Raw genomic sequence first — 14,795 nt, forward strand, 5'->3', positions numbered from 1 at the left:
ACCAACAGAAAACTGCTTGGTTTGAAAGTGACTTCTGTGTGAGCTGCAGTATAGACAAATATACAATGTCCCTTTTTTGCCTCTGATATTTTGCAGAAATTTCACTAATGTAACATTTACAGTATCATATAAGGGCAGCTTAAAAATGAAAATGTACATTTTTTGTGTTTTGTGGTGCATGTGATGTAAAACTCATCACCTATTTCGGTTTTATTTATTTCTTTATTTTTTTGTGTGGAAGTTGGTCCACAAGGTAGCAACACTGTTTCACACTCTAAAAAGAAAAAGAAATGGTGAGGACAACAAATTATTTGAAACACAACAACAAACATATGCTGGATTGACAAGCGATTACCCACAACTAGAAAGGCATTTTTATCGGTAATAACTTTGGAGAGAAACTGCGCAAACTCTGGACAGGGATGAAACTTTTTAGTATGCATGTGTCCAACATTTGTGTGCACACACACACTATCAAAAACTGAAAAGCCATGTGTTCGCTTGTACACATACGCTAAGCATCTAAGCATAAGCAAGTATATTTTGGGATTAACTGTGTAGCCTACCATTCAGAACAGCCTTTGGGCTAAATGTGAAACTATGACGTCTTAAAACACTGTCAAGGTCATTAGGTTTTGATACTCATTACTATTTATCACAACAGAACATCTTTTACAGAGCACCTGACCTCATATATGACATCAAATTACAGAGAACATGCAATATATGAAACTAGCCGATATGTAATCAACTTGGAAAGCCTAATGGGAAGTTTAGATTCAAAATGAAACACTCAAACCCACTTGAGTGTGCAAAAACTCCGTAAACATCACATTCAAAGTGCACTTGTGTCTGGTAAAGTCCAAAGGTACAAGAAAGAGGAAGCCGTTTAGATGAAGCTAACGGCAAATTATAGATTTATGCCCGAGAGTGAGCGCGATAATAGTTAGCGCGGCTGAGAGCAACAATGCATCTAGTATTCATGGAGGGGAAGTGGATATTTTTTCAGGTCACCATCAACTGGACACATTAGAAGGTCATAAAAGACATCAGCGAATCAGCATTCACGGCACCCCCCTCTCATTAAAGTCCCAGAACGCTAATGGCTAAGCTACAACACCGCATTCGGCTTTCCTTTTATCTCCCTGGTTTTAGATACAGCTTTTTCAGAACGGCTGGAATATATTAGCAACGGATCGAAACGTCACCGCAGTTTAATTGCTCGAATGCAATCAGTCTCTCAAGCGTATCTGAAAGATGTGCTGCGGATCTCGAGTCTGCGAGGTGAGCTCCCCCAAAGCATATGATAGTTTGTCTCATGTTAACAAGCACATGTAATAGATATGTGCTTTAATATGAAGCAGGCAAGTAAAATGATCAAGGGTGCAGCGTTCCACACTTCAAAAGAAACTAATAAGCACGCAGGTCATGTATCAGGGATGATTACGATTTAATTGCATTCTTGCCATCAAAAGTTTTAATGCACTTCATTTAGGGAAATCATCATGCCGAAAAATCGTTCATATTTTCTTGTTTTATTTTATATTCTCACTTTTATGTTTTTATTTTTTTATAGCAGCAGTCAAATAAGGAGCATTATTAGGCACTCATGACCCAAATTTAAGCTCTACGACTAAACATCTATTTGTCAAGACACAAATCTTAAATCCAAACAAAACAATGCTGTTCGCTTCTCTTTTTACCCCAGGTATGCAAACTCATCCGGGGTGGAAAAATGGGATTCCAGTCCCTTAGGGTTAAAAACTTAGTAAAGTTTAATTTATTTGTTTATTTTAACAGCTTAAAAAAAAAAAATCTCTTTGCTTCACTTGTCTCAGGCTACCTTCGGACTGTTGTTTTTATGGAACCCATTAAGTATGACTATACATTAATAATAACAATAATAATAATACATTATTATTATTATTATTATTATTATTATTATGTTTGTATTAAAATATTTATATTTTAATTTGAAAAAAATTATACCTATCAATCAAGAAATATTAAATATATTAAATAATACGATATACTACAGTAATAATATTATTGTACTGTAAAATCTGAAAATTTACAAATACATAATCAAATTCATTAGTACTACTTAGCAATAATAATAATAATAATAATAATAATAATAATAATAATATATTTTAAATTATTATTATTATTATTAGTAGATGTAGTATTAATATTTAGTATTTCATATTTTATTATAAAAATTAAACAAATCAATAAAGAAATGCTATATTTACTATATAACACTAAATATCACTACATACTATAGTAATAATACTATTGTACTGTAAAATCTGAAAAAAAGTACAAATAAAAATAATAAAGTAATAAATAAATATGATGATGATGATTATTATTATTATTATTAATAATAATAATGCTATTTAAGGTGACAAGTTTGGTGACAACCATATCGATCCAAATTGTTGTGCTTTATTTTTTCCAACGGAAAATAGGATACATTTTCAAATGTTAATTCATCTCTGATTTTGGGTATGAGGAACTAATTTCAGCCTGTTCTAAAACAAAGCTATTGCACAACATTAGAAGACTTGAAATATAGCGCACAAGTCATGTGGACCACTACCATGGTGCTTTTAAGGTTCTTTTTTGGGAGTCTGAAAACCCCTGGTTGCCAATAACTGTTGTATGGAAAAGAGCAGCATGAACATAAAAATTATGCATTTGTGTTCCTCAGAAAAAATAACAGCATTTAGTTTGGAACAACATGAGGGTGAGTCTTTTCATGCACAGAATGGATTTTGTGTCTGTCTGCTGTAAAACAGATATGAAAAATGCAGGCTGCTGGCCGAAGGTAAATTCTGTGGAGACATGCAGCAATCAGAAATGCATTATACTTTAATAGGCAAATTATAATGTCATCAATAACAGTTCACTTCTGCAAATTAGGCCGGATTGCTTTCACAGCAAATGCAAACCAAACCGGAGTCCATGCAAACCATAACCCACACAGACTTAAGTGCAATTCTACCCAAGTCTGAAAAAACACCAAATAAAATCACTAAATTCTGTCTTGGAATTGCATTTGGCGGTGCTAATGGCACAGAAATTACACATTTCTGGTCATCGGATGCTACATGCACTTTTACAAGTTGTTTGAACTGAAATGTGTGTTGGCAGTGTGTGTACACAACCACCTATAATGATAAAAATCCACCCAGTGTTTTTTTTTAATCTACTAAAATCTTTACCCCACCAAACTATGTTACAGACTTTTCATTAAGACCCTAAAAATCATATCAACTTGTGGAAAATGGGCATCCGATGACCCCTTTAAAATGCACTTTTTTACTAAGAAGATCCGACATGTGAAATCTAGTCCCGCTCACCTTGCCTGCTGAACTCATCGGCTTCATGGTGCACCACGTCTTTGACTCGGCTGCCATAGGTCAATCTGGAGTCCTGGTCAAAAGCTTTGAGGGTTTCGCTGGAGCTGTAGGACTTAGGGTTGAGCTTGCCGTCCTCGCTGTCAGCTGAGGAGCTGGTGTACCGGCGCTCCGTGTCCCGCCTGGAGGTCAAGGAGCGGTAGGGTCTGCGTTCTTTCACTTCCATGGCAACCTTGTCTCTTGTCTTAACATCAAAGGGAGGGAAAGAAGCCAGTTCAGTCCGTATGATTCTGCAAGAAGACACAGATGGGGACAAAAAGACTTGGTTAGCATGAATACCGCTTTTTGTAATCTGTTCTTTACAGCTAAACCTACAATTAAAACTTAATCATCACTACTGTTCAAAAGTCTGGGATCTGTAGTTTTCGAAAGTTTTTGAAAGAAGTCTCTTATGCTCACCAAGGCTGCATTATTATTACAATTTGAAGTTTTCTATGTTAGTATATTTTAAAATGTGATTTATTCCTGTGATGCAAAGCTGAATTTTCAGCAGCCAATATTTATAGTCTTCATGTCACATGATCCTTCAGAAATCATTCTAATATGCTGATTTGGTGTTCAAGAAACATTTCTTCTTATTATTATTATCGATGTTGAAAACACTTGTGCTTTTTTCAATATTCTTTGATAAACTGAACGTTTTTACTGTCACTTTTGATTAATTGAATGCAACCTTACTGAATACAAGTATTAATTTCTTAAAAACAATCCTACTGACCCCAAACTTTTGAATGGCAGTGTAATCAGAAATCTTCTTAAAAACAATATAATTAATTTAATAAAATTATAATAAAATATTGGCAACATAAAAATACAAAAGAGCACTTGTTATTCACATTTAATCATATCTCTTCATAGGATTTGACTACCTGGCTATTTTAGTGTGCCACTCTGCACGACAGGCAGCTGAGAGAAGCTGGCTTTTTTGTGACAAGACCCTAAAGGACTATAGTTTAAAAACAGAAGCTTTCTACTCTTACAGAAAAACCATGTTTCCACATGTGTCCACATGGGTTTCACACATTTACACCATGAAAATGTTCCAAAACCACATGTTCCATGTATGTTTCACATGTGTTTCACATATTTCACATGTGATTTTAACATGTGAAGTTCATATGGTTTTTACAATCCTTTAAAATAGTTCTTCCAGCCGGCGTGGCATTGTGCAGCACTGCAGCATCTCAAAAAACAGGATCCATTTTGATAAAATACAGCACAACAAATCTTGTGGCAGTAAACTTTACGTCTCTAATCCCCTCCCTCTGTTTTTAACACGCCTCTGAGATAAATGTTGCACTTAACAGCAGATTTTTAAGTGGCAGGTGTCCTTCTGTTTGGTCTGCGGTTTATATAGCGAGTCAACGCCCAATGCAACAATACACCCTAATGACTACTTGCAAGAGTATCAAATAGCAGCAGCTGAGACTCTGATAAAAAGGGTTACAAAAAATTACAATCCGGTCATTATTTATTCACCCTCATGTTGTTCCAAACCTGCATGACTTTCTTGGAGCACAACAGCAGATGTTTGGCAGAATGTTCAAGCTGCTCTTTTCCATACAACAAAAATGGTCTGTGATTTACACTATCAAGCCCAAAAGATTTATTAAATCAAAGAATAACATTCCAAACCAATGTTTTTTAAGGACTGATTTTTTTTGCCTAACTTAAAGTTATTGTATGACTTCAGAAACTTGGAATACAGTGCACAGAGGCTCTTTTTATTCGCTGTGTCTTTTTTGTAGCTAAACAGTGAGAATCACCACCTATTTGTGTTGTATGGAAAAGAGCAGCTTGGACATTCTGCAAAATATCTCCTTTTGCATTCTATGGAACAAAGAAATTCTCAAGGGAATGAAATGATATGAAGGTGAGTACATTTTCGTTTTTTTTGTTGCGTTATTCCTTTAACACACAAGGAAAATGAATCTACATCATCGTCTGCCTCATTAATATTCCAGCCTCATCCTAAAATCCTCATTACAAAGCAAACAGCATTGTGAGAAACATTAGACCTTCATAATGCAAGCTTGTACGCAATAATGCATGCATCTCTGTAACTAAATGACACTTTGTAGCATAGTGTTAAAAACAAAAGGGCCGCGTGGAGAGAAATATATTGGTGTAGGCGCACAGTGCCACTGTGAGATCACGCAACCTGACATCAATTTATAGGTCCCCTGATTTTCCTCGGACAGGATATCGCGGAGGATGTCTTAAACATGTCGATGTGGATTTATGAAGCTGATTAGAAGTTAGGTCATTGTTTTCTCTCAGGCTCACTTAAGATAGTGAGGTTGCCCTGCTTGATTCATTTAATTTCCTGGACTTCGGCTCAGATCCACATCAAGTGTTTCTGACAATACGAGGTTTACTATCTGTAATGGATTAAACCGCAGGCCGCGCAGTCTTCAGACATTTTAGACCAGCATTTTATTTACTGCAGCTGCTGATAGAGCGTGCAATGTGGTGTTAAAAATAGAATAAACAATCCAAAAAATAATCTTTCGGAAATAATGAACACAGCTAGGACACATTTCATGTCAAAATAAAAAGAAAAAATATTTTGAACAAACAAAATGAAGCATGTTTTCTGTATTGTAACATTAATGTTGACAATTTTCTTGTAAGTAAAAAAAAAAAAACTTGAAAAAGAACAACAATGATATATTGCTTATATTGTAAAGTATATTTGTAAAATAGTACTGTAAGCACTAACAATGTTAAGTTGTTGTATTTATAGTATGAGTATAGATCATGCTAGAATGATGAATTGAATCAAATATATCAATTATATTTGAATAAAAAATATTTTTCATTTTTATTAAATTCATTTAATATTGAATAATAATAATTCATTTAAATTCATTCATTACAGTAATGACAATGAAATAACAGTAATGACGATTATAGAAGCGCAGCAGTAATAAAAAATAATGTAACCATTAAACACGGGGAAAAAACTGCTTCAACAGTCTAACTTTTCTTATGGCAAAATATAATTTCTTAAATAGAATTGTAAGTACTCACAAAGGTATTTTGTTGTACTGGATTTAATTCTTGTTTAATATAAATAAAAACTATTAAATTATAAAAAAAAAAATAAAAAAAACACTGGGTTATATACTACAGAAGTTTTTTTTTCAGATTACAGTAATTGTCATGCAAGTAATGTAGTAGTGAAAAAAATGTGAATAAAAATTATATATTATTCAGTTATTAAAATACAAGTATGGATAATGCTATAATGCTGAACTGGATTAAATATTTACATTTTATTTTCATTTAGAAAAATCTGGATGATTTTCATTAGTGTAATGTGAAAATAAATTATCATTACAGTAATGACAATTATGTGGAAAAATGAAAATAATGCTATACACATATATATATATATATATGGTCCTGTAGTCTAAATCATCTTATGCAAAACATGTTTTTTTGTTTCTTTGAATTTTGAGGTTAAATATGAGCCTTGATATTGCTTTGTGAGATTGACCACAGTCTCAGTCTCTGTCTAAGCTGGTAAAAAAATAATAAAAATAAATAAAAGAATCACAAGTCAACCCACGCATCAAAAATAGAAGGCTTAATCATAATGGAATTTGGTTCTAGATCCTCTTAAAGCAAAAAAACCCCAACAGTATGAGTGGGACAATATGGCCGACTCACTCTCAGCATTTCCCAGCAGATAAGCTCTTTAAGACCACTGTAATATAAATGTGTTGCGCTCCCGCAATTATCCACAGTAAACTATATCTAACGCCCCCCTTAAACAGCCTCTTTATTGCCAAGCCCATTGTGGAGTCGGGGTCATCTTTTGTATGGACTGGCAGCTGAAAAGATGGCCGTGATTAATGACTTGGAGACCTCTGCTCCAGGACCTCCGCTGTAAACAAAAACTGCTTTTCTCCTAAAGACCCGCAAGAGCACTTCAGCTGCCGGGCCGGAATCTCCAAACCATTTGCTTTTAGGTTACTAATTTTTTAGCATTTAGAAAGAATCTTCTAGCTTATGCTAATTCATACAGAGACAAAAGAGCCTTTATGGCAGCACTTGAAGGGCTTTTGTTAAAGTGCATTGTCTTAATTTCCAAAAGCCTCGCTTCAATGAAATCACGACGTAGTGTGGAGATTCTGCGCATATGCCGCGCTCCTGAATATCCGAGGTCCCGAGTGTTCAAGGGTGTACCTTTGGGGCCACGGGAACGCTTTCCGTCTTTTCAGCGAAGCAACAGCCGTCACTTACGCTTTTGACAGCTGATGTCTAGTGCAAATACTGTGAAAGGGAAGATGCGTTTGACTGACGTTTCTCTATGAAGAACTTCAAGAGCAAACTATTTTTGCTCTCTGTGTGTTTTTCTATGATAGTGTGTTAAGCTGTATGAATAATCAGGGGGGAAAAAGTCAGAGACATCGGCTCCTATCTATGCAGGAGCCCTGTGGTGGGCAAAAAAAACAAAACAAGATATGACTAAATAAAGCTGACAAAAACCCTGATTGCTGTCCTTGGATTTGCTGAACTGGTGCTCAGAAAGTAAAGGGGACATGATATATAAGAAAGAAATCAGACAAGTTTTTTCATGGTTATCTTACTGTAGTTAATACACTTTTTATTTTTAATTTTTTTCCCTTTTTTTATATACCAACGCCAAACTTTTTTATTTGTATTTTTGATTTAAAATATATTAATGTTTTTGAAAGAAGTCAGCAAGGCTTCATTTATATAATAAATGAATATAATAAAAAATAAAATATAATACAAATATATTGTGAAATATTATTACAATTTAAAATAACAAAATAAATTTTAAAAATATATATTTTTAACATTATATGAAAATGTAATTCATTGCTTGAGAATAATTTACTTGATTAACAGAATAACGTTTTTACCGTCAATTTTGATCAGCTTAATGTGTCCTTGCTGAATGAAAGTATGAATCTTACTGCCCCCAAAGTTTGAATAGTAGTGTACAGTATATGTGTTCTAAATGCACACTGAAATTGAAAATGCAGTGCAGTGTGGCACAACAACAGCCAATCAGGACATATTTTATGTTTAATATGCAATTATGTGGAGCAGTAGACGGGGCTACGCATAAAGCAATCAATATTCTGACAGGACACCTTATTAACCTGTGGTCCAGCTCTCTGAACTCATTCATTGATCAATTTGCTTTTTTTAGAAATGATATTTATGTATACTGTTAAAACTGCCAATCTTATATATTGATCTTGGCAGCTTTATTTTGTAAGCTGCAATTGAGCAAATAAAACGATATTCTGAAGTATTCAGTGGTTTAATGAAACGTTATTGAATTGTTTATCGAAAACGCTCTCTGTTGTTCAGGATTTGCTTTGTTTCCTTTGATTTCCCTTCATTTTAAACACAGCTGCAGCAAAGCACTCTGGGGAAAGTAGCAAACAGAATATCCACAAAACAATCTGCTGCTCAGGTATCAGTTTGCTTATACATTCAATGCTATTGATCAGTCTGTATTCGAAAAATATTCTTGCACACCCCAAGCCAAAAAAGTATAAAAAGATCATGTAAAAAAACAACAACACGTATGAGTTATTTCCGATAAGGGAATTACGTGACATTCTGACACCTCAACATATGGATCAGAAAAACAATGCATGTTTGAACATCTGCTATGCAGAAAGTAGGGTCTTGGTTAAATGTCATTAAAGTCATCATGAAATAGCATTCAACATTGCTTTTCCTGCTGTAATAGGACATACAGTATTTCTAGTTTTAAAAGCATATTTACAAAGGTTTTGCAATGAAGGACTTGATTTTATCCATTGGGAATTGATGAAGGAACATTAAATGTCTAATTTTATTTATTTACTTATTTAACCAGGAAGGTCCCATTGAGATACAATATCTCTTCTACCAGGGAGTCCTGGTCAAAATAGGCAGCAAAGGACAAATTTACAAAAAAATACACATCACAACACGATGAGCAAACATAAAACACAATTTTCTAAAAACAATACAAATCCAAGTCAGTTATTAAAACATGTACACTGTTCTATATAAACAGACTTTAAAATATTTTTAAACATAGCAAGAGATGGTACAGATTCCATATTTAATGTACCTTGAAGTCCATTCCATACATACGGAGCATAATTAGAAAATGCAGAACGACCTATCTCTGTATGAAAAATCGGCATCTTAAGTAAGAGTTTATCTGTTGATCTGGTATTATAAATATTTGTGCAGTATGTCAACAAACGGAGCTTTTAAAATAAAAATTAACATGTTTTTTTTTTCCTTAAGCACAAAGAAGTCCAATTTGTCATTTCATATAAATTACAGTGATGTGTGCGGACACTTGTACCAGTAACAAATCGTAAAGCAGCATGATAAACTAGAGATGCATGCATATAAATTATATCACCATAGTCCAATACTGATAGAAGAGAACTTTCTACTAAATATTTTCGAGCAACAAAGGAGAAACATTTTTTTAAACAAAAATAAAAACCTAAGGTTGGTCTCAATTTCTTTAAAAGACTATCTATATGAGAACGGATACCAGATACCAAGATATTTGTTTTTTAAAAATTATATTTATGTATACTGTTAAAACTGCCAATCTTATATATTGAACTTGGCAGCTTTATTTTGTAAGCTGCAACTGAGCAAATAAAACGATATTCTGAAGTATTCAGTGGTTTAATGAAATGTTATTGAATTGTTTATCGAAAACGCTCTCTGTTGTTCAGGATTTGCTTTGTTTCCTTTGATTTCCCTTCATTTTAAACACAGCTGCAGCAAAGCACTCTGGGGCACAAAGCACTTTGTAAGATGCAGCCCTTTTAATCGGTGTACCATTCAAAGTTTGAATCATAAAATCATTTAATGACAATCTGGACCGCATAAAAATCATGTATTAAGTTTTTTTAGCATTCAACACTAATTTTAAGTTACCAAGAGAAATCTGAAATGAATTAAACGCATTCTGTAAAGAGTCCATTGCCACTTTATAGATGGAGCCATAGTGTAGATGATAGTATCATCTGCATAAAATTCTAATTTGCTGGCTCAACTCCTTTACCAAGTTAATTTATATAGATAGAAAATAAAATTGGCCCCAAAATTGATCCTTGAGGAACACCTGTCTTCACTATTAAAGGAGCAGAAACATAATTATAATATGATTATAATATGAGATAGATTATGTTGGTAATACCAAGGAACTTTGATTTATGGGTGTTTCTTCAACTTTGTGCACTTTTATGTTCCAAAGGTTGGTTTTTATTAAAACTAACACATTTTAGCTTTTTTTTTATTTATTCATTTTAACATTAAGTTCACATTAAAACTGAAACTTTTCCCCATGTATTCAACATTTAAGAAGAGATATAGAGAAATCAAGGTACAGTATATCACTTGTGAATGGAATGTTTTTTGTTTAATATTTCCAAAAAAGCTGTAACTTCATTAAATGATGCAAAAATTTGGAAAATTAACAGTGTATTTATTATATAAAATGACAAAGCAAGACGAAATATTTGATGATTTTATACCACAAATGTTTAAAATGTCATTTCCATTACAGTAATTTCACCACATAACATTATTAAATACAATATGACATTTGAGATGTGGTGGAAATGAGAAAATATTATTTAATAGTGTGTATTTATTATATATACAATGCTAGCTATGAAATTAACCTTAACACAGCAAAGTAGTCTATGATTTTATACCAAATACATTTTAGAATATCATAGTCATTTCCACCACAGAACACTATCAAACACAATATGTCATTGAGATGTGGTGGACGCAACACTGTGATGGGATCATGTACATGACCTAAAAGGTTTTTTAAATGGTTTTTTTTTTGTTAGTAAAAAGGAAATTAAAACAATAATTTACTGCTCTCTAAACTAAAATGCACCAACCAGCGACCAGCTTAATATTAAAGAGCTAACGACTTTGAGGAAATCATTTTTTAAATGCATAATTTCCGATTTCCAATTTCTAACTTTATCAAATGATACAAAAAGTGTGGAATATTTAGGGTACATAAAATGCTAGCTATGAAATAAGCCTCAGCAGGACAAAGTAGTCAACAATTTTATGCCAAAAATGTTTTGAATGTCATTTCCATCACAGAACACTATACATAATTTGAGATGTAATATGTTACTGTAACTTGACACTGTTATGGGGTTTCATATCTTTCAAAGAATATTATTGTATACCATGTACAAAATGTTTTATGGTTTGTTAGTAAAAAGGAAACTGATACTATGGTATATAATTTACTTCTCTCTAAAAATTAATATATGCATCGACCAGTATAGCAATTTAACATACAAGACTCGGAGTATAGAGTCCCTACAGGGAGCAGGCAGGGCGGTACAAGGTCCCAGGCCTGCTGTGGTATTATTCGAGCTCCATGTCCCAGACTGGTGGCTTATGGAGCCCTCCTACTATGGCTGAGATGAAAGGGTGCCATCTATATGCAAATGGTTTCGGCCTATTCTTGCTACAATTAGTGTGTGTGTGTGACAGTGTGAAAGTGAAGCTATTGAGTTCTGAATGCCAGCGTGGTCATCTATCTGTTGAACTGTTAGCGCCTTGATTTGTCAACATTCTTAATTAACCAAACAGTTTTTGTTCCCCATTGACATCCATAGTATTTTATTTTATGTATTTTTTTTTTTATATGGAAGTCAATGGGGACCAGCAACTGTTTGGTTACTAACATTCCTCAATATTTCTTCTTTTGTGTTTTTAGCATAAACACATTTTTACAGTCATCGAACAACTTGAGAGTGAGTAAATGATGACAGAAGTTTCATTTTTGGGTGAACTATCCCTTTAAAGACCATTTTTATGTCTTTAAAGCTGTTTATTTAGATTATGTTTAAAAACTTAGCAATAAATGTAACAATAAATAATACATTTATTAATCATATTTAAAAGCAACATCTGGACAACTTGTTTCTTTTTTTCGCAATTGTTACGCAAATAAAAATTTATTTTTAAAAATGAATTATGGAAGTTAATGTATTATTTTACTGTTATATTTAAGTAATATTTTTTAACATGAAGTAGATAAACAGTTTTAAATGTCAACTTGTCGATTTTACATTATTTATTTATTAAATTTTACATTACATATGCACACACACTCACACACGGACAAATCATTCACAATAAAATCTGTAACAGGCATATAAAAAACATGAATTTTAATTTCATGCCGACTTTAATTAAAACTTTTAAAAAATGTAAATAAAGCACATGTCAAATTAGGCAATAAATGGATGTCTCTAAAGGTGTTTTATTTACCTGGTGTTTAATTTAGTAATAATAAATTAATAAATCTTTTTTTTAAGCAACAGTTGTCCTTTATTATTAGTAATATTGTTATTTTCAATTTTATGCAATTAAAAAATGTATTACTGGAGTTATATAATATGTTATTGTTTAACTAATGCTTGATTTAACTATCATTTTAAACCTGAATTAGTCAAACTGTTTAATTAAACTACATTTTACAGTGCCCTTGTTACCATGCAATTATACATTTAAGTACTGAGTATTGTATAATATATATAGTAATAACAACATGTACATACTATAGGGTTAGGGTTAGGAATAGGGTTAGGTTTAGGAATCCTGCATACAATTATGCATAATTGTCTCTTATTACTATAGTAACTACATGTAACGTGTAACAAAGACGCTGCAAATTAAAGTGTTACCAACGGTTTTAAATATCTATTTGCCAATTTTATATGTAAGTGCCATTTCAAGTAGTCCATTGAAAATAGCCCTTCCTCAGTCTTGGTTACTAACATTCCTCAATATTTCTTCTTTTGTGTTTTTAGCATAAACACATTTTTACAGTCATCGAACAACTTGAGAGTGAGTAAATGATGACAGAAGTTTCATTTTTGGGTGAACTATCCCTTTAAAGACCATTTTTTGTTTTCTGTGGTTTGAATGAACTTCATCCATCACAGAGCAAGAAAGATCAGACAGAGAGAGCCAGCAGGTTTGCTCCCAGCTGAACCATTGGCACATGCTAACGCAGCAGGGGTCAGATCGATCAGGGAATTCCACCTGAGGAAAATAAAATGAAAATAGATGCAGCATGTCCTGCTGAAATTTAAGAGGCTTATTTAAAATCAACCAGTGTTGTTCAGAAGGGTCAATAACCACATGACATCGGTCATGAGTTTCTAAAAAAAAATGACCAAAGATCAAAAGCTTACTGAAGAACATTTAATTATTTACACGTTACAAAACAAGTCCAACAGAGCAACACTGGCTCAACCAATGTGAGTTTGGATGGTACAAAATCACACATTTTACCTTAAAGTATCTTCAGCAATGTAAAGTTGGAAGAAAAACAAGAGCGAGGATGTTCTTATCAAAGCCTACCTTGGAAATTCATGTTTAGGCATTTCACAAACTATAAAGAGAATAAATCAAGCTTAGACTAAACTGATGTTCCACAGATATCCTTCATGCTAGTGCAAGTTAACAAGCTTGTTTACAACCCCAGTTCAGTTTTTGAGGTCCTCCTACTCAACATCACTTACAGGCCAACAACAGCAGTGTTAGAGCCAGCGAGTAGGTTCACAATTGTGTCCCTGCAGGTTTTAAAGTGTGCTCAAAGCTGCAGGCGAGTACCCCTTACTCCTTTCGCAGAGCTTCATTCACATGCCTGTCCTGTGCTGAAAAGCCCTTTGCTTTCAATGGGCGAGAGTGAGAAGTTTTTTGGCGCGGGGGCTGTTATTGATGTGTGCATGCGTGTGCATAAGAGACCGTCTCCTTCTGGGATCAAAAAGGAACCCCACTAGCATTTAGAGCGGAATGTGTAAAAGCTTCAAGGTAAAGTGAAGTAGCCCAGGAATCTTCCATTTGCGAATCGCTGGGACGCGTAGGTTTCAGGGCGATGGGACATGAAGTTTGGTTCGGTAAATAACTAGCTTTCTGAAATGGGGTCGGGAGTTTAAATGCATTTATTCGCTTTCCGTGCAAACGGAACTCCCCGACCTTGACCAGGAGCTACGAAAATGGCTGAATGTCACTGTATCACAGCGATCATCAAAAACGTTGCTTTTCCATTAATAACGCAACAGTGAAAGACTCTAAATCATTTTCATGAGGTGACAAAGTCATAAAAACACCAGTGGAAGGGGATGTACATGGAAATGGAGAGAATTGGTCATTGCATAGGATTACATATAGTGAGTGAGTGAGTGAGTGAGTGAGTGAGTGTGTGTGTGTGTGTGTGTGTGTGTGTGTGTGTGTGTGTGTGTGTGTGTGTGTGTGTGTGTGTGTGTGTGTGTGTGTGTGTGTGTGTGCACACACAGCCAGCGA

The 14,795-nt window shown here is 33.8% G+C and overlaps 1 protein-coding gene across 1 annotated transcript in view; it reads right to left on the reverse strand.

Moving 5' to 3' along the window:
• Positions 1-14,795, reverse strand: part of LOC107722800 (teneurin-4-like) — a 243,647-nt gene that overhangs the window by 174,718 nt on the left and 54,134 nt on the right. Inside the window, exon 2 of the mRNA XM_016531280.1 lies at positions 3,369-3,655. Within this exon, the coding sequence (XP_016386766.1) occupies positions 3,369-3,591 (223 nt within the window). The 5' untranslated portion in view covers positions 3,592-3,655. The remainder of the gene's footprint in view (positions 1-3,368; positions 3,656-14,795) is intronic.

The sequence above is a fragment of the Sinocyclocheilus rhinocerous genome, unplaced genomic scaffold (genome assembly GCF_001515625.1).
Source record: "Sinocyclocheilus rhinocerous isolate Xijiao unplaced genomic scaffold, SAMN03320098_v1.1 scaffold1445, whole genome shotgun sequence".
Classification (NCBI taxonomy): Eukaryota; Metazoa; Chordata; class Actinopteri; order Cypriniformes; family Cyprinidae; genus Sinocyclocheilus; species Sinocyclocheilus rhinocerous.